The sequence below is a fragment of the Varanus komodoensis genome, unplaced genomic scaffold (genome assembly GCF_004798865.1).
Source record: "Varanus komodoensis strain SLA01 unplaced genomic scaffold, ASM479886v1 scaffold56, whole genome shotgun sequence".
NCBI lineage: Eukaryota > Metazoa > Chordata > Lepidosauria > Squamata > Varanidae > Varanus > Varanus komodoensis.
Window position 1 is genome coordinate 3,851,098 of NW_025336169.1, and position 18,226 is coordinate 3,869,323.

General features: G+C 46.5%; 1 protein-coding gene and 1 long non-coding RNA gene across 4 annotated transcripts in view; one reads left to right on the forward strand and one right to left on the reverse strand.

The window, feature by feature from the left end:
* Positions 1–18,226, forward strand: part of ASCC2 (activating signal cointegrator 1 complex subunit 2) — a 50,540-nt gene that overhangs the window by 4,704 nt on the left and 27,610 nt on the right. Inside the window, exons 1-2 of one of the 3 annotated variants that reach the window (XM_044448994.1) lie at positions 14,475–14,575; positions 16,946–17,045. In XM_044448994.1, the coding sequence (XP_044304929.1) occupies positions 16,965–17,045 (81 nt within the window). In that variant the 5' untranslated portion in view covers positions 14,475–14,575; positions 16,946–16,964. Of the gene's footprint in view, positions 1–14,474; positions 14,576–16,945; positions 17,046–18,226 lie in introns of those variants that run through there. The other 2 variants (XM_044448995.1, XM_044448993.1) reach the window with 2 other exon arrangements.
* On the reverse strand, positions 504–14,415 carry LOC123032835. Its single transcript, XR_006416546.1, has 2 exons — positions 13,745–14,415; positions 504–1,176 (listed from the first exon to the last, which is right to left on the reverse strand). It is a non-coding gene; the product is annotated as an uncharacterized LOC123032835 (long non-coding RNA).

Here is an 18,226-nt window from a genome sequence, read left to right on the forward strand (position 1 = left end):
GTGACCTTCCTCAGGGAGTGTTCCATAAACAGAGGCAAATCTGTGAACGCCCAACAGAAATGGGTGAACAGTATGGCTACAGCAGAGCAGGCACCTCGTGTGGATAGTCTCCCTCCATGCTGCCTGGGCCTTTTGGAAGGAGGGCATATGGATACAAGACATACATAAGGAAAAAACCCCCGAGAAAAAAGGAGAGGCGGACAACTACAGCCATTCTTTTCCTTGCAGGGACTACGAGGCCAATCCTCAGAGCTTCCTTCGCAGCTCGCTCATTAACTTGCACACTTACTCCACTGGCTTTCTGAGGCAGGGTGTCCCATCCGCCTCCCACCCAGCGTCCCTCTCTTCCTGGCATGCTCTCCTTATTCAGGTTTATCCAAACCGAGCATTTAATCTATGCATATAGTGTACAACAGTGGTTTTCAACCTTTTTACAGGTGGGGACCAGCAAAAATAGCAAAATTATTTCAGGGACAGCTGAGACAGAAATAAAAAGCATTATATACATAATGTAGTATTTTGTGTATTAGTTTTTACATATAGTATCAAAAACTGAAAATTCTGTAAAATAACCAGAAACTGAGCAGTAAAAGATACTAATAAAAGAATAAAATATTGAAATAAAATGAAATCACATACAACTGAAATTTTTAGAGAGGCTACTGGGAAATTCAAGAATATTAAAATTTGCAATAGCAAAATAGAAAATCAATATAAATGCAATACTACGCTCATAGCAAATTCAAATTGAAATACAGTATTAACAGCAGAGCAATACAAAATCAAACGAAGTTACTTAATACAATAATATTGATAATGTTAAATAATGAAATAGAACTCAAACCCCCATACACACCAGCACAGACTGGCTGAGCAAACACTCTCAGCACAATCCTGCCTCTACATTTCCCTTCTCAGTAGAAAACACAGCAGAGAAAGGAAAAGGCGTGGTCTTCAGGCCCTCGCCCAGAGGACGGACCGGTGTGCCACAGCTCCCATTGAGCCGTTCTTCCCTTCCTGGCCTCCTCTGCTGAAGAAGAGGCAGGGGAATTGAAAGCGCGAGTACAGCTAGCCCCGTGCTGGTCCTGGCGAACGAGATACACAAAGTGGCTCTTCACGGATGGCAGGAAATGCTGGCAGACTGGTGCTGTTCCGTGGACCGGTGGTTGAAGAACACTGGTGTACAATACAGAGAAACCAACCTTTCAAATACTGCTGCCTCCAGGTCTTTGCGGGCCCTTCGACAAGACACCCCCAATGGACCCCCTCCTTCAATGAATCCACCTACTCAACACCTTAGTCACCAGCTGCTTTCACTCCTCCTCTTTCTCCTTCCTTGCTGGACTGGTAGAGCCAGTGAGCAACAAGGCAGTGGCATCTTTCCAGTTCTTCCTCCTCCTCATCACCACCATGTGGTCCAGCTGAGAGGCAACTGAACCAGTGGGTTGCCATGGTGAACAGAGGGAGGAGCTCCCTTTGCTGATGACCAGCCATGCCAACCCTGGACAGCACCCTGATCATATATGCAACTTGCACAGGGATCTGTTGTGTTACATGATTGGAAACTGTTTCAAATGGTGCCTTCCAAAGCCAAGAAGAATTTGCATTCTTCTCCTACATGGTGGTGCAGAGGTTTCCCCAGGGTGGTGATTATCAGGCACCACTGGGACTAGAACCCAAAACTTTTGACTCTGGGAGTGGGTGCCCCATACCAGAACTGCAGCCCCATCCTCCTGTCGGTGCAATGTTTCAGGCTCTCTATAAAACACACCAACGCAGCCTGGCCCTTGGCCTCCTAGATGGGAAGAACTACAAACAGTGTGGGCTTCAAGTTGGAGAGCCCTCTCAAGACCTGTTCCATGGGCCTCCTCCCTTCTCACTACTATGGTCCCAGCTGCTCTGCCCCCCCGATCGATCTTGCTTGCTTGACCAGCAGGGATATCACATGTTCTTCTTCTGCCTATGTCTAGGCAGGTTGCTGTGATGAAGGGGAGCAGCAATTCCTGGGGGACTGCTGTCAGTGGACCCCTGTGAGCTGTGGAGCCTTAGCAGTTGCCCAACCATGCCAGCCTTGCCATAAATTACTTCCTGCTTCGACTGGAGCATTGTCCAAGCAACAGGTCATCCTGGCTTTACAGTCCTCAGCTTGGAATTCTTGGCCCAACTCCTGACTCAGTTTTTGGCTACTGAAAGCTGGTACTTCTACACAGATTAATTATTTTGTGCAGGAAAAAAATGGTGTGTGAAGCATTTTTGGGCTGGCCTGAACTCTGCATGGATTTTTCAGTGCCAGCTAATTTAGCAACAGCAGTAAGCAGGGAAATCCAAGCCTGAAAGCAGGACAGAAATTTCTATTACCTACTGATAGATATTCGCCTAATATTTCTAAGATATCAGAAAGGCATACAAGAAAGTGTAACACCAAAGATATGCCACAATATAATACGATGCAATGATAAAACACCCCACAAATTCTGTCCTGTTCTCTTAGGTTTTCAAAGGCTCTTAATGATGTCTGATTTTTAGGACCAGTGTTGTGAAATAGTTGGAGTGTCCAGCTACAGTCAGGAAATCTTGGCTTCAAATTCTCACCCAGCCCTAAGGTTTACTAGATGACCTTGGGCCAATTGTTCTCAAGCTAATCTACCTCACAGAGTTGTTGTGAAGATAGAAAGGGATTGGTGGAGCAGTTCCTTAGCCTGCTGCTTTTCAGATGTTTTGGACTTCAACCAGCGATGTCTGATGGCTCTGGTGTTGATAGGCGGGTTGAGCAACCCCTGGTCCCAGTTTGAATTGTACAGGAACTATCCGTGGTGCTGAACTTATTTTGGGGAGAGGGTTTGACACCATGGGGAGATCCCTCACAGTTACCATCCTTTTCAAACAACAAGCATGCAAACTGTGTGTAACACAGTGCTCCAACCAAACACACTAAATGAACCCCAAAAGTGCATCCAGTTTATAAATTGTATATAAATTTAAAATGTTCATTTAAAAAAAACCCCATAGATCAAACTTATTTAAAACAATATAAATCAAATTCTTGCATGGGAAATGTTTCAGTTTAAAACACCAGTGGGACTGTAGCATATTATTTGTGACTGAAGCTGGTGTTTTATACCAATTCTAAAATCTAATTTATAAATTAGATCTAATTAAAGAATTTTAAGTTTAATCTGAGATTTTTTACATTTAATTTTACAAGTGTTAAATGTATAGTAAATTTAATAACCTGGCTGTGCTGTCTGGTGCCACTTGCTTGCTTGTTTTTAAACAGCTGCCTGAATGACTTGAGAGCCACAAGCCTTTACGGACCATTGCTGACCACTGGCCATGCTGTCATGGGCTGATGTGAGTTTAAGTCCAATATATACAGAAACATGGAAGCATAGCACAAGTCAGAAGGGGCCTCCCAGACCACCTAGCCTGACCCCTGGCTCCAGTCAGCTCCATTCATGACATGCCTACCAGCCTATCCTTGAACACCCACACCGATGGGGCCTCAATGACCTCCCGTGGAAGCCCACTCCATACCCTCGGGGTCCTAACCATCAGGAAGTACTTCCTGGCATCCAAATGGAACCTTGCTTCCCCAAGCTTTGCTCCATTGGAGTGCATCCTGCCCTGCTCTGCAGGGGAGAACAGGTCTCAACCCTCCTCTGCATGGCACCCCCTCACATACCTGTATGTCACCAACAGATCCCCTCAGAGTCTCCTCTTCTCCAAACTGAAAAGACCCAGTTCCCTCAGTCTCACCTCATACCGTTTCCCCCACAATCCAGCCATCATCGTGGTGGCCCTACGCTGCACCAATTCCAACCTGAGTATATCTTTCCTGTAATGTGGAGCCCTGAACTGAACATAATACTCCAGTTGTGGGAGCACCCGAGTCATATAGAGTGGCAGTATGGCAGGATCCAGGTTGAGGAAAACTTGGGAAAAGAATGGGATAAAATGAAGCACATAATTATGTGAATTGCCGGCTTTTTCTTGTGTGTTTCACTTGTTAAAATAATTATAATGTAAATCAAAAACATAAACATGAAATTGAAAATACAAAAATACAGTATAAAATAAGCCGCCCTGGCCAGATAAAATCCAATAATATTAACAGTTAAAATGCCGCTTGAATAAAAAGGTCTTCGCCTGGCGCCGAAAAACAAATAATGACGGCGCCAGGCGGACCTCTCTGGGGAGCACGTTCCATAACTTAGGCGCCACCGCAGAGAAAGCCCTCCTCCGAGTACCCACCCTCCTAATTTCTTTCATGGAGGGTTCCCGGAGAAGGGCCTCTCCCACAGATCTCAAAGGGCGGTCGGGCATATATGGATGTAAGCGCTCCTTCAGGTAACCAGGTCCCAAGCCATTTAGGGCTTTATAGGTCATAACCAACACCTTGAATTGGGCCCGGACTTCAATGGGAAGCCAGTGAAGCTGACTGAGAACTGGAGTCATGTGAACACAATGCCCAGTCCCCGTCAGCAGCCTGGCAGCTCTATTTTGAACCAATTGAAGTATCCGGACCGTCTTCAAGGGTAGCCCCACGTTTGTTCTCTGATATTTACTAGTCCCTGAAAGGAGTGCCTGAAGTGATGGCACGAACAGGAAGGAAAGAATTGCTTTGCATCCTGTTGGCTCAAGACAGTGCAATGATTGCAACAGAACAAGGCAACATGGTAAGAGAAGGAACATGATCAGATGCTGCTCTACTACAGATCCCAGAGCGCCGTGCAGGGCCAGCTTTACCATCAGGCAAGGTGGAGCCCCTGCCTCAGGCAGCAGATGCTGAGGGACAGGGAATGGCCATGAGCTATTGGAGAACAGAGGTGTCCGGGGTGCTTCTCAGACTGCCCCATGACCGCCAAGCTAACTTGCTGCCTTCGGGCACGATGAAGGGTGCTGCCCCATTGCCAATGTGCAGCTGCCAGTTCAGTTTTCACTTCTGTGAGAAAAGGAGAAACGGGACCTTTTTGTTCCCTGCTTCAGGCGGCCAGATATCTTGGGCAAACCCCGCCAAAGCTTTCCCGAGGATGGGTGGGAGTTTGGTTTGGTATTAAATGTCATCGGCTGGTGCACCACTGCAACGGCCCTGCCTGCTCTGACCAGGTGGCAGCAGAGCCTCTAAGTGTTGTTGCTGTTTGTGACAGATTGAGGGGGAAGTCGGGACTCTTGCTTGTCAACATTTACCATGACGCTAGTGGAAATACATGAGGAACGTAAACAAAGCAAGCGGGGTGTGATGAGTCACAGCAGCAACGCGTCAAAAGAAGAAAGATCTCGGATACCAATATTGGCCCCAGTGTCTTGTATGTCAGTCATGGGTAAAACTGAAATTCTGTGCATACTCGTTTGGACAGCAGGGGGCTGGTTGGACCCGCTGGCCTTCATGGCCCCTTCCAGCTCTACTATTCTATGATTCTATGGATGCAGTGGAACAATCTTGGGGCTTTTCTAAACAAGGCATTTATTCTTTTCTTGTCTTTCCCTACTTATTATGAATTCTCTAGATGATCTCAAGTTGATCCCCTAATTTTGCTTCAGTTTTCAAACAGCAGGGGGTTTTTTACAGCAGGGAAAATCAGGTATTCTTTCTGAAAGTGGATGAAAGGGCTGTTTTTGCTTGTGTATTTGTGCTATTCTGCTATATCACAGTGCCGTCTAGAGGTTATGGAACAGGGAAGCAGGAAAGGAAACGGCTCTGCTGCAGTGCTCGGATCATAAGCCTGCAATAAAACCAGCCCTGCATAGAAAAGCCCCCAGATCATGGTGCTGATCCAGGTATGAGCCACCTTAGGTTAGGGTGCAGCCCAGCTTGCCAACTGGGTAGGGTTCTTCCAGGCAGAGGTGTCTTATGCCAGCCACCAGAAGGAATTGGGCAGCTATTTTTGTGAGTTGAAAAAAGGAGCCTGCTGGTAAGAGCCCTTCCTCAGAACACCTTCCCACTGAGCACTGTCTTCACAGGAACAAGCCCTGCCAGATGAGGCCATGCTCCGTCCAGACTTGCTGTTCATGTCGCAGCCAAATAGCTGCCTGTAGGAGATCCACATGCGGGACATTGGTGCGACAGCACTCTCCTACCCACATTCCCCTGCACCAGTAGACAGGCACACTGCCTCTGAGACTGAAGGCAGCATTTAACCCCCCCGCTAGAAGTCAAACACCTTCCAGGCACCACGGACCTCTTCATTTTCCCGGTGCTACGGCCTTTGATAACCTATAGGATATTGCAGAAGGTCTCCACCACCAGCAGAGAGCAGTTGTACAGTATTGCAATATCTGTGGCCCCCAGAGAGCCTCCAGTATGCCTATGGAAAGCGCTGCACTACACTGAGGCTGGGGAGACCCGGGTTCAAGCCCCCAGAAGGTTGCTGGGTGACTTTGGGCAAGGTACTCCCAGCCTAGCCCTTCTCAGAGAGTTGTAAAGATAACGTGGAGAAGATGGGGATCATGCAGGCCACTTTTTTCCTTGGGGGAAAAAAGAGAGGATACTAACAGATGAATAGATCTATTGCTAATGGTTAGTCCTGAAAAAATGGTATTCTGTGGGTGTGCTGAAGTGTCAGGGCAGCCCTAGACCCAGAGAATTCAAAGCCCCTTTCATTCTCCCAACATGCCTGAAGAAATTGCTTGCACTAGCCCATGTGACAGCATAACTATTTTCTTTCCCATTGCTGTCAATGGGAGAGAAACATAAAACAAAGCATGTACAGAAAGAACACTTTTTCGGAAAGCATTGTCTGCTTCCCACCCCAGCTGCAGCAAGCCAGAAGGGTCAGGAAGTAGAATTAGTTCCAGCGCAGATTTGGCCCCCTCTGGGATTGGCATTAAGGGTAGGCCTGGTTGGGCAGCTGCCCAGAGCCCACCCCCAGCAGGGGCCCTCTGGCAAGAACCCCTGGAGTTGCCCCTCCTCTCCTGTCTCTCACCCTGGCCCAGACAGCGGTGCTGGTGAGGAGGAGAGGAGCAGGAGCTTCACCTGCCAAGTTGCTCCCTGGCTCTTTGCCTTGTCGAGCAGGCAAGTGGCTGGAACCCTGAAAAAGAAGATGGGGAGAAAGAGCAACTGCTGGAGATGGTGAAGAGAAGGGAGTCTCTCTGAGAGAGGGGGCCCTTGAGGACACCTCCAGAAGGCTGGAGCCCACACGGCTGCCCCATCTCACACTTCTGCAAGATCGCCCTGCCAGCCACTGACAAGTCTTCGTAAGTGAGTGAAAAGACCAGAATGCCAGTTAAGCCACCTGTGTGTTTCACAACTTCTTCATGCGCCCCTTTCTACTCCAGATTTCAAATGTACATACAACTTGATCATTCAGTTCAGGTTTGCTGCCCTACTTTTGAGGAGAAAATACGCAACCCAGCCGCATAAACCTGCGAGTGCTGCCTTCATCCTGTAAACACTTTTTTGGATTTGCCTTGGCAATGAAAAGAAAAGAAAGCATGGCAAGCCAATGGTAGGCTTGTTTGCATGCAAGGAGGAAGGTCATTTGGCTGCAGCCGAGGTTAGCACAAGTCAAAGGAAAAGAATGATGAACAGGCCTCTTTCTAAAGGTACAGAAAAGTAGGTCTTTCTTTTAAATACTGAGGTCATCCGTTGGGAACTGACCCAACACTCAGACAATGCAGAACCTTCGGAAAACTTTCTTTTCTTTGCAGTTCACATGAGACAGGCACAAATCAATAAAAAGCCAACTCCAAATTGTTCTCCAGGGATGCTTTCGTCTTCTCTTCTGGCCTCCTACATTCTTTGAAATGAAACTGCACCTTTGCATCCTTTCCACTGGCCATGCAAGGACGATTCTCTAAACTTTCAAACTGAGCCAAGAAGATTAGTGGCGGAGAGCTGTCAAACCACCGGACAACGTCAAGGCACTGAGTAGATGAGACACTAGGGGCAATTCAATGGCTCTATTCATTCAGTGCTCAACAAATCCCAGCAACTAATCACTGCGGGAGATAGTCCTTGCTTTTATACTGCTCAGACTCCGTTTCTTAACATGCATTTGTTTAAGAAGCATTAGGATCTCATCCAAGTCTCATTCATGGAGTGCATGCTGGTGAGCTCTTCCTTCCTTCCCTCCTTTCTCTTAAAAGATTTATTATTTTGTTTCAGAACAATTATATAATATTACATAAGCTTTTTCCCTTGTCCAAACTAGAACTGAACTGGATCGGGACTTTGGTGTGATGTGGCTTTAATGCTTTAACTTCAACCATTGTCCCCATCAAACTGGGATCCTTCCACATTGGCACTTGGCCTTGGGCAAAAAGCTTATTTTCATCCAGTGCAAATTAGTAGAGAGACTTCCAACCCACCTGGGACTACAGTGAGGGCAAAGTGTTGAAGAGAGTCAATGTGGTGTAATGGTTAAGAGCACAGGAATGTGACTCGGGTGATCCGGTTTCTCATCCCTGCTCAGCCATGGAGCTGACAGGGTGACTTGGGGCAAGTCATAGACTTTCAGCCCAGTCTACCTCACAGGGTTGTTGTTGTGGGGATAAGATGGAAAGCAGCAGGAGAAGAATGGTATAAACAGCTTTGACGTCTTTGTAAGAAAAAAGGCAGGATATAAATCTGATCAATAAATAATAAATTAAAGCAATCCAACACCCTGCCAGCAAGTTCCTTGTCTGGATGACCTCTACTCCGTGTTTTAAAACTGCATTCACACAACTGCTAATTGTAAGAACCAATGAGCATCCCTGCAGTATTCTAATTCAGGTCCCTTGTGTATCCACATTCTATGCCACAGTCCTCTCGGAGTTGTTTTCCTCCTAATATGGCATTTTGGTATTTCTGCAAACTTTGATGTTCCCCCAAGTATGTCAATACCATTGTCTTGTTTCTTGGTGGCCCCTTTTTGACTCCAGTCTTGTTAGTGCTCACTGCAATTCACCATTAGAGGCAGTGGTGTGGTAATACCTTAGGGGAGACTGGGTATATTATTCTCATTTGTAATTCAACATTATCCACTGTTTACTTACTAAGGTGCCAGCCTTTTCTCTCCCAAAGGAGATCGCTGCGGGTAGAGTAAACTCAGGAAAGGTTCTGCTGGCTTCCTTTGCACTCCAATGGACTGTTCAGAATACTACAATCTTAATCGTTTCTCTGTCACATCTTCTGAATTATTGATCTTTTAAAATGAATGATTCATGTTTAATTTCCTTTGACAAACATTGTACATGCAAGTCCAAAGTGAAGGTTGGCCATTTTTGATTGGGATACTTTTGCCAGTGACAGTTTATAATAGCTCAGCTCAATCCAGCAAATTTTGCAAAAATTACAAACATCATGGTTATAAAAAGGGAGTCAGTGTTTGAAAGCTGAAGCAGGAGACCTTGCGCTGCTTTTGTGAAATTCTGAAATCTAACATACTAGTTAAAGACCGGAATCCAAAGATCTACAAGGGACTGTACGCTGTTTCTCTTCTTCCTATAAAGAGCAGGGCAAAGCACCCCACATCCTGTTCCAGCATGCTGTGGGGCAGGTGCCTAGAACCCCTCGCTCATGGGCTCACTATCCTCCCCATCCAATCCAAACAACTGAGGGGATGGAGCTTAGAGGATTCCCATTTGCTGGAAGAATCCCTACTGATGGCCCCAATCAGAGATCAGGGATACCCTGGGTGTCATTCTCCCTTCCCCTCCCAATTGGCCACACCTTTGATTGTATCTGGCCCCTGGAAGGACTGATGGGGAGCTTAATTTGCCCTCCCAATGAAGGTTATAGAATCATAGAATAGCGGAGTTGAAAGGGGCCAGAAGGCCAGCAGGTTCAGCCCCCAGGTACTGCAGGACGCTAAGCCTACACAACCCACTCATGACTGCCTAGATGCTTTCTGAATGTCTGTAGTGAGGGAGAGCCCACAATTTTCCCAGGTAATGGGTTCGGATAGTGAGGAAATTCTTCCTGGTGTCTAGTCTAAATCTGGTTTCTTTTAAGTTGGTTATTCTGTGTCCTGCACTCTGGTGATCAAGAAGAGCTCCTGTCCTTTCTCTCTGTGACAGCCTTTGAGGTACTTGCAGAGTGCTATCATATCCCCATTCAGTCTTTCCTTCCTCAGGGTGAACATGCCTAGTTCTCTCAATCTTTCCACATAGGGCTTTGCCTCCAGTCCCTCAATCATCCTTGTGGCTCTGCTCTGCACCCTTTCTAGCTTTTCTGCATCTTTTTCAAACTTAGGTACCAGAACTGGACACAGGACTCCAGGTGAGGTCAGTGCTGAGGAAATTAGTATTTCATGTGTTTAGGAAGTGATACTTCTGTTGATGCACCCCAAAATAGTGTTTGCCCTTTTTGCAGCTGTATCACATTGTTGGCTCTTATTTAGCTTGTAACCTACAACAACCATTTGATCCTTCTCCTTTGCAGCCATGTATTCCCCATCTTGTAGCAATGCATCTGGTTTCCTGTTCCTAAGTGAAAAACTTGGCATTTGTCCTTATTAAATTTCATTCTGTTGCTCTCTGTCTACTCTTCTAACTTGTAAGCTGCCTTGAGCCCTTTGTAGGAAAAAGGCAGGATATAAATCGCAATATAAATATAAAAATATAAATATTGAGATCACCCTGTATCTTATCTCTGTCTTCCTGGATATTTGCTATTCCCCCCAGCTTTGTGTCATCTGCAAATTTATCTTTCCTTGTACTTCCTCATCTAAATCATTAATAAACATGTTGAAGAATCCCAGTCCCGGGACAGAACCCTTCAGAACCCCACCTGTCACCTGTCCCCAGTTTGAGCATGTGCCACTGATGAGCACTCTCTGAGTCCGATTTTGCAGCCCATTGTGGATCCCCCTCATTGGTTGCACTAGCTAGCCCTCTTTTTGCTAGACTGGTATTCAGGATGTCGTGTTCGCTTTGTCAAAGGCTTTGCTGAAGTCTAGACTTTGGCACACAGGATGTGCATATCTCAGATCAGCGCCTGAAGCAACTTACTTCCTGTGCCACCGTCTGCTGGTCAGACAGCTTTGCTCCATGGATCAAGAGCGCATGCTAGGCTGCAGTTCTTCCGCATCCAGTCTGCAGAGACGGAGTTGCTGAGCCTCCCAAAATCCCCACTGAGCCATTTATCCGGTTGAGTCAGGAGCCTGAACTGTGAGCCTTTGGGTCGGTGTGTGAAGCTGCCCCTTTAATCCAAGGGCTCATGCCAAAATTCTTACATCCCAAGGGACAAAGATTTTACTATCTATGTGAGAGGTCCTCAACCATTTTGCTGTCTACTCGTGCCTTATCCAGGAAAAATGCTGGCTCTGTGCCTGTTGGACACTGCAACATCTCTTTAATAAGGAACTGTTTAATTCAGATAATTGCTGGCGATAGTGTTACAGCTAATGCTTCATTTAAAGATATGTTTTGGCACTCTCCAGCAGTTGCCTTTTTCAAGGGAGATTATTACACAGATATATTTTGTACTGGAACAGCCTTTCATTTTCGGATGTACCTGCTCTTTTAAATTGTATACTTGCCTCATGGAAATTAACAAATAGTATAAATTGGTTATCTATGCTGATAGAAAAAATACAGTTAAAAGCCTGCTCTTACAATACTGAAAGGATGACTGCTCCTCCTATATTGCAGATTGAGGATTGAGATTTGGACATTTGGTCCCCTTTTGCTGACGCCTATGTGACATTGCTAGTACATTGGATGCATTTCACACAAATCCATGTATGTACTATATATTCTAAAAAAGGAAAGTAAGAATGCTAGATGCCCAGAGGGACCATAATGGGAACACCTTTGCAGGTGCCGCTGGAGGTGCCCCTCAGCCTGCTGAGGACCTACAGGTTCATCACTGTATCTAGTATCAGGCTTCCCCAGTCTGGTGCTCTCCAGGTAGACCAATCAGTCAGAAATGCTTGGAATGGCAGTCCAAAACAACTGGAGGGCATGAGGTTTGAAGAAGCTGGTACAGGGCTTTTCATAAAGTGATACAAGGAAAAACCAGAAAGCGCTCGGCCCTGAGGATCTTACTAGCTAAACTTCAACAGCTAGAGGCTAGGAAACAACCACAGAATTAGCCAATGGTCAGAATAAATAGATGAGGCAGAAGGATTTGGAGAATGCAGGGACACTGAAGCAAGAGACTCACTGGAGAGAGGAGCACTAGTAGTGACAAAAAGTAAACAGACAGAATTATTTTGCAGAGAATGTAGAGAAAGCACAACAGCCCAGCACAATAAACCGTTTCTTTGTAGCCTCATTTGTCCTTAATTCGGAGAGCTAGTGTGGTATACTGGCTAGAGTGTTGGTCAGGGATTCAGGAGATCCAGGCTCTAGCCTCCACTTGGCCATGAAGTTCAGTGGATGCTTTGGGGTCAGCCCCGGATGCTCAGCCCGGCCTACCTGAAAAGGCTGTTGTGAGGATATAACATTGAGGAGGAGCACCTTATAAGTCACTATGGGTGCCTTGCAAGAAAGAATAAGGGAGGATAAAAATAAGCCCAATGTAATAAACAATTCTGACCAAATGTAAGAAAATTAAGCATTTCTACCTACTTTTCTGGTTTGGAGACTCTTAATAAGCTGCCTTCCCAAACCTAGTAATGCATTGCTGGTAATAGTAATGCACCCCTTAAGATCCGCAGGAGAGGCTGATCTCGATTTCCTACAGAATCAGGCTGTTGTTCTCTGCAGCAAGGCAAAGCATTCAACTTCTTTCGCCAGAGCAAGATGATGCAGTGGGGCAGTGGAGCTCCCTTCCTAAAGAGTCCCACTTGGCCCCTTCCCTTATGGTCATTAGGTAAATTGCAAACATTTAAAATAAAAATAAAAATCACATCAGAGCTGTGCTGGTCCATGTGGGAACCCACCAAACAAAAAACAATCCTCAATTTTTAGGGTTGTTTAAAATTTAACTGAGTTGGAAAATTCCAAATTCTCACCTTTAGACATATAGTTGCCCCTAAGAATATTATGACAGTTAGTGAAAGGAGGAAAAATAGGATTTGATATCATTGATGTGTTCTTCATTTTATTAAGATTATTTTATTAGGATGACTGCTTTAATGATTTATAAGTTATGTGGGGGTTATTTTTAATTGTGCATCTTTATGTTAAACTTACAACCTTGAGTATTTTGGTACTCAATGTATGTGAAAGAAATCTTTGTAGTAGCAGTGTTGGAATAATGACATCTGGGAGGATTATGTTAGGTTAGTCTCTATCCACCATACCTTGTATGCATATGAGGAGGGAGGCAATGGCAGTCTGTGTTTTCAGTAAGTCCTTCTTCACACAGTGCATAGTATACAATTTGCACAAGATGCAATGATGAGCATCAACATGGATGGTTCTAAAGGGGATTAGAAAACTTGTGGAGGAGGCTATCCATGGCTGCTAGTTTTGATGGCTATAAACTACCTCCAGTTACAAAGGCATAGCTATGGAGATCAGTTGTAGCCAGTGAAAGTCCTGCTTAGAATAAACACATTGAAATGAATGGGACTTCGCTTAGACTCACACTGGATACAACCCTCAAGCTGCAACTTGATGCCCACTTACCTGGCAGTAAGCCTTGGTTTAACTCAATGGGAATGATTTTTGAGATGGTCTATAGGATTGCATTGCTAGGCTGAAATCGCAGAGCTGCTTACTTGGGAGGGTTCCTGGCTGGGGCAAGCTGAGAGTTGTTGTTGTTCAGACACAAAGTCATGTCCAACTCTTCACGACCCCACAAACAACTAACATTCCTCCAGATTCTCCCATCCTCCACTTTCCCCTGGAGTCCACCCAACCCCACACCCACCTCTCCAGAGACCCCATTCAGCCGCCTGAACCTCTGCTGTCCCCTTCTCCTTTTGCCTTCCAGCGTTCCCAGCATCAGGGTCTTCTCCAATGAGTCCTTCCTTCTCATTAGGTGGCCAAAGTATTTGAGCTTCAACTTCAGTATCTGTCCTTTCAAAGAACACTCAGTGTTGATTTCCTTTTAAGAGTGACTGATTTGATCTCCTTGCAATCCAAGGGACTCTCTCCTACAACACCACAACTCGAAAGCGTCCATTCTTTGGCCCTTGGCCTTCCTTATGGTCCAACTCTCACAGCCACACAACTGGGAAAACCATCACTTTGACTATACAAACGTCCCTGCTTTTGTCTCTGCTGAGAGTTGTAGGCTAGTTCACACAGGACGTATCTTATGCATGCAAAAGACGGTACTCGTTCTGCCTCTTCAGACCACAAAAGCTCTAGGGACTCCCAGCATTCCAGGAACGCTGAAACCGATCCAGCTTCTCTCCTGTCGGGACATGCATGAGATGTATGGTTACAGGGGGCAAGTCACGCACCCTCCCCCGCCCATTCCTACATCTCTGGCTGGGGATGCTGGGAACTGCCCGTCTTTTCTTCGTTCCTGCCACGCACGGGCTTGCAGCCCGAGTCGCGCCTTGGGAAAGGAGAGAAACGGCACCGAGATGCTCCGCTCGCTCGCTCGCTCGCTGGCCGAGCCTTCCCGGCACCGGAAGCGCTCCTCCGGCACCGGAAGTGCTCGTCTGCCGGGCGGTTGAGGGGCCGGTGCGGCCGCGTCCCTCTCATAAGGAGGCGAAGACAGCTGCGGGAAGCGAGGTCGGCCGGGCGGCGGGTGCGTGGCGGGCCGGGGGTGCTCTGAGGGGAGCGGGCGAGGAGTGGAGACCGGGCGGGAGGGCGCGGGGATGCCCGGATGTGGGGTGGGTGTGACGTCACGGGGTGAGCTGGCGGTTGAGGGAGGGGCCGTGACGTCGACCCTCGGGGGGGGCTGGCTGGGCTCGCTTGCCCCAACCCAGACTACAAATCCCGTCATCCTTAGACTTCATTATGGCTATATGGACGTTGCGCTCCGAGCCTCTTTGTTGGTCAGGGCGTTGGGGAGGCCCAGGGTACCGCTACCTTCTTGATTCCGGGGCCGTACCGAAGTGCTGGACCGCAGCTCCCACCCTTCTCGGCCAACACGAGCCATGCTTGCTGAGGAATTTGGGGATTGTAGTCTGGCATCTCTGCAGCATGCTGGGTTGGAGATGCCTGGGTTCGAGTGCCAGGATGCAACTAGAGAGATTCTGGCTAAAGTCCTCAGTCAGCCGTGATGTTAGGGCACCTTCTTTCCACCTGGCCTTTCTCATGCTGTTGTTGTGCATTATAATTTGGGAGCAAGAATGTGCACACTTCTATTGGCGACCTTGGAAGATAGGAATGTAGCAAGTGGTTTAAGGACATATTAAATGGGGGTAGGACCATAACGTTCCTCGGACGTGCATCACTTCTGCACATTCAAGCCCCAGCCAGGTTACTTAGGGAAAAGCCAGTGAGAGTCCTCTTCTCTTCCGTGAACCTGCTTTTGTGCAGTTCTAAACACTTACTTAGAAGAAAGGTCCAGTGAGTGAAATGGGGCTGACTTCCAGGGAAGCAGGTATAGCAAGGAGAGGGAAATTGTGGCCTTTGAGGTGAGGTGGGATTATGACTCCTAGCATTCCTGACCATTTATTATGCAAGCTGGATCTGCTGGAAATGGTAGTCCAACAGCATGTGGAGGATTACAGCTTTTCCACTCCAAAGAATGGGATTCCAGCTGAATTCTTTCTCAAATTTTTGGAAGAAGCAACCCTGTGATCCTTAGACAGTGTCTTAGGGCTTGTAGGATATTTTTCTTTCCTAGCTCCAAGGCTGGGCACAGTGCTTGACCTTACAGCTGGAACACAGAGCCTTAAGCCCTGTCTCCATTTCCCTTTCCACTCCCCCTCACAGGCATCCTGCAAAGAACTGTGCCGGCTGCCTCAGAGGAGAAGGAAAGGAGGTATTCAGTGGCCAGGAGGAGAGTTATCCCGAGGCTTCCCCAGTTTTCTTCCCTTCCTGTTTAAAATGATGTTGCTGGAGGGGCAAAAAAGCCCATCCATCAAACATGCAGGGTGTGAGGATGCAGAGGTGAGAATCACTGCTTCTGCTGCTGCTGCTTTGCAGAGGATACAGATAAGCCTCTTATTTTGGGAATTTACAAGAACATTTGAGGCAAGCCATAGGACTGTACTCTAAGGCTAGCAGTTACTGAGAGAACTCTGGGTATAGGATGGTATAGTAATATAATATTAAAAGTATCACAGCTTTGTTCTTATGGGCCATCAACTTGTCTCCGACTTACAGAGACCCTAACAATTCTATAACCCAATTGAGAAGTGTACAGAAGTGGTATACTTCTGGATATCAGATGCTGTGAACAAACAAGTGGAACACTTCAGTCTTTCCAGGGGCATCTAGAAACATTTTGTCTGAAATCTGAACCAACAAGGCTGTTCTTTTCTGATCACTCCTGTTTTGTAGTCCAATATAGCACACAAATCTCCAAAATGGATTTACTTAGGACAGTTCTTAAATTCTTTTACTAAAATAATAATAATAATAATTTATTTGTATTATTATTGCAAACTGTGATATAAGTTTTTCATTTTAAATGTTGGTCTTGGATAGTGCTATATTAGTCAGCTTTCTTTAGGATAACCTTTCCTATGCTGGCTGAGGGAAATGGGAATTGTAGTTCAGCAGAACTGACTGGCACTGCGCTAGGAAGACTACATTAGGATTTTTCTGGTGCTTTTTTATACATGAGATGACCGATCACTTTAAACCAAGCCTTTCTTCACCTGGTGCACTCCAGTTGTTTGGATGAGAACTTGGATTCCTTGGCCATTGGCCATGCTGGCTGGGCCTGATAGGAGTTGACGTCTACAACAGCTGGAGGGTGCCAGGTGGGGAAAAGGCTGCCCCCTGGGCTTCCTGCGACAAGATACTGGGCATTTCCCCCCTCTGAACCTAGTCGCTGGCCAGCATACAGGCCTTGTTTATGTAAAAACAAGTGAAAACCCCGATGATGCCTCTAGGTGTGTTTCCTGTACCAAGAGCAACCTGTTGTCTTTGCTGTTGCTTGCGCGTTCTTGTAACAGTTCCGTATGCTCCCTTTCTCACTGTGTGCGTGTTGTTTTGCAAGGCCAAGATAACACGGCAGCATGCCAGCACTGCCACTGGATGAGCTCCAGTTTACAGAGAAAGATTCGCTGACCGGGAAGATGAAAACTTTACCAGCACTGGTAAGCCAAGTGCTTCTCCACAATTAAGCAGCCTGGCATATTATCTTTGATATCAGTTAGCAAAGATAGTTAAATGGTCCGAAGCACCATAATGTTTTGTAGCTCCTATAACATTTTTGTGAAAATGGGAAGTTGCCAAAGATTTGAAAGAGGCAGTGTAAAGGTCATGGTCAGCCTTTACGAGGATTGCCAGTTTCTGAAAAAGAAATTTCTGCTCCCTGGTAATGGTGCCCAGTGTGAATCACAGCAGTTTTTGGCATGCTGGAGAGTACCTACTAGATATGGTATCTATTTGCCCAGGGAAGCACTGGCAGTCTTAGCCTTAACAGGGTGCCTGGTGATCTAGCTCTTGGTATCCAAGGCCGTATGCTTTCTGCACTCTTTAAAAACCCTGCATTTAGAAATGCTGAACTCTGCAAATGCACTTGATTTTATGTTGTTTAATGTATTCTCCAATTTGTTATTCTTCTGCATGATTTCCGCTAAACACGGGGAGAAGCCAAGTGCTATGTAGGCACCACGTTTCTCCCCACCCACTGAACACCTCGTGCCGCCCCCTCTCTGGCTTCTCTGATGGCAGCAGGCATTGGCCTAGGCGCCTTTGAGGGAAGAGCCTGTCCTCAAGCCTCAAGCGCTCGAAAGGCTTCTTTGAACAAAAGGGAAGTCTGCACTCCTCAGTGCTCCCCTCAGGGAGGGAGGAAGCGCAGCTGAACGAGTGGGACTTCGTTCCAAGTAAATGCGCTTGGGGTTGCGCAGGCTGGGCGAGAGTCTTAGGAAGCCGAATGCTGCAGGTTGCAAGATACGTACTGTTCTTTCTGCACTCCTGCAGAATAAGTATAGCCATTCGTTTTCATATACTCCTCTTTTTCATACCTTCAGCTCAGTTGTGCATCCATGAATACATTTTGTCTTTCTTTCTTGGTCAGTTCTATACCTCTCTGGTCTTTCAAAATTGTTCCCTGCAAGCTGCTTCCTTTGTTCTGAACTCTCTGAATGCAGAATGCTTCATTTCTTGATGTTTGTTTCCTTGTTGTTTTTGGCTCGGTGTGTCTGAATTATGTGTCTTTTGTTGCAAGGACTTCGAGTTGGCATTGACATTGGAGATTATGATAATAAGCTTTGTCCTGCCCCTGCCATGCTTGCAAAACAGTATGAACTCTAAAGCAGCCTTCCCCAACTTG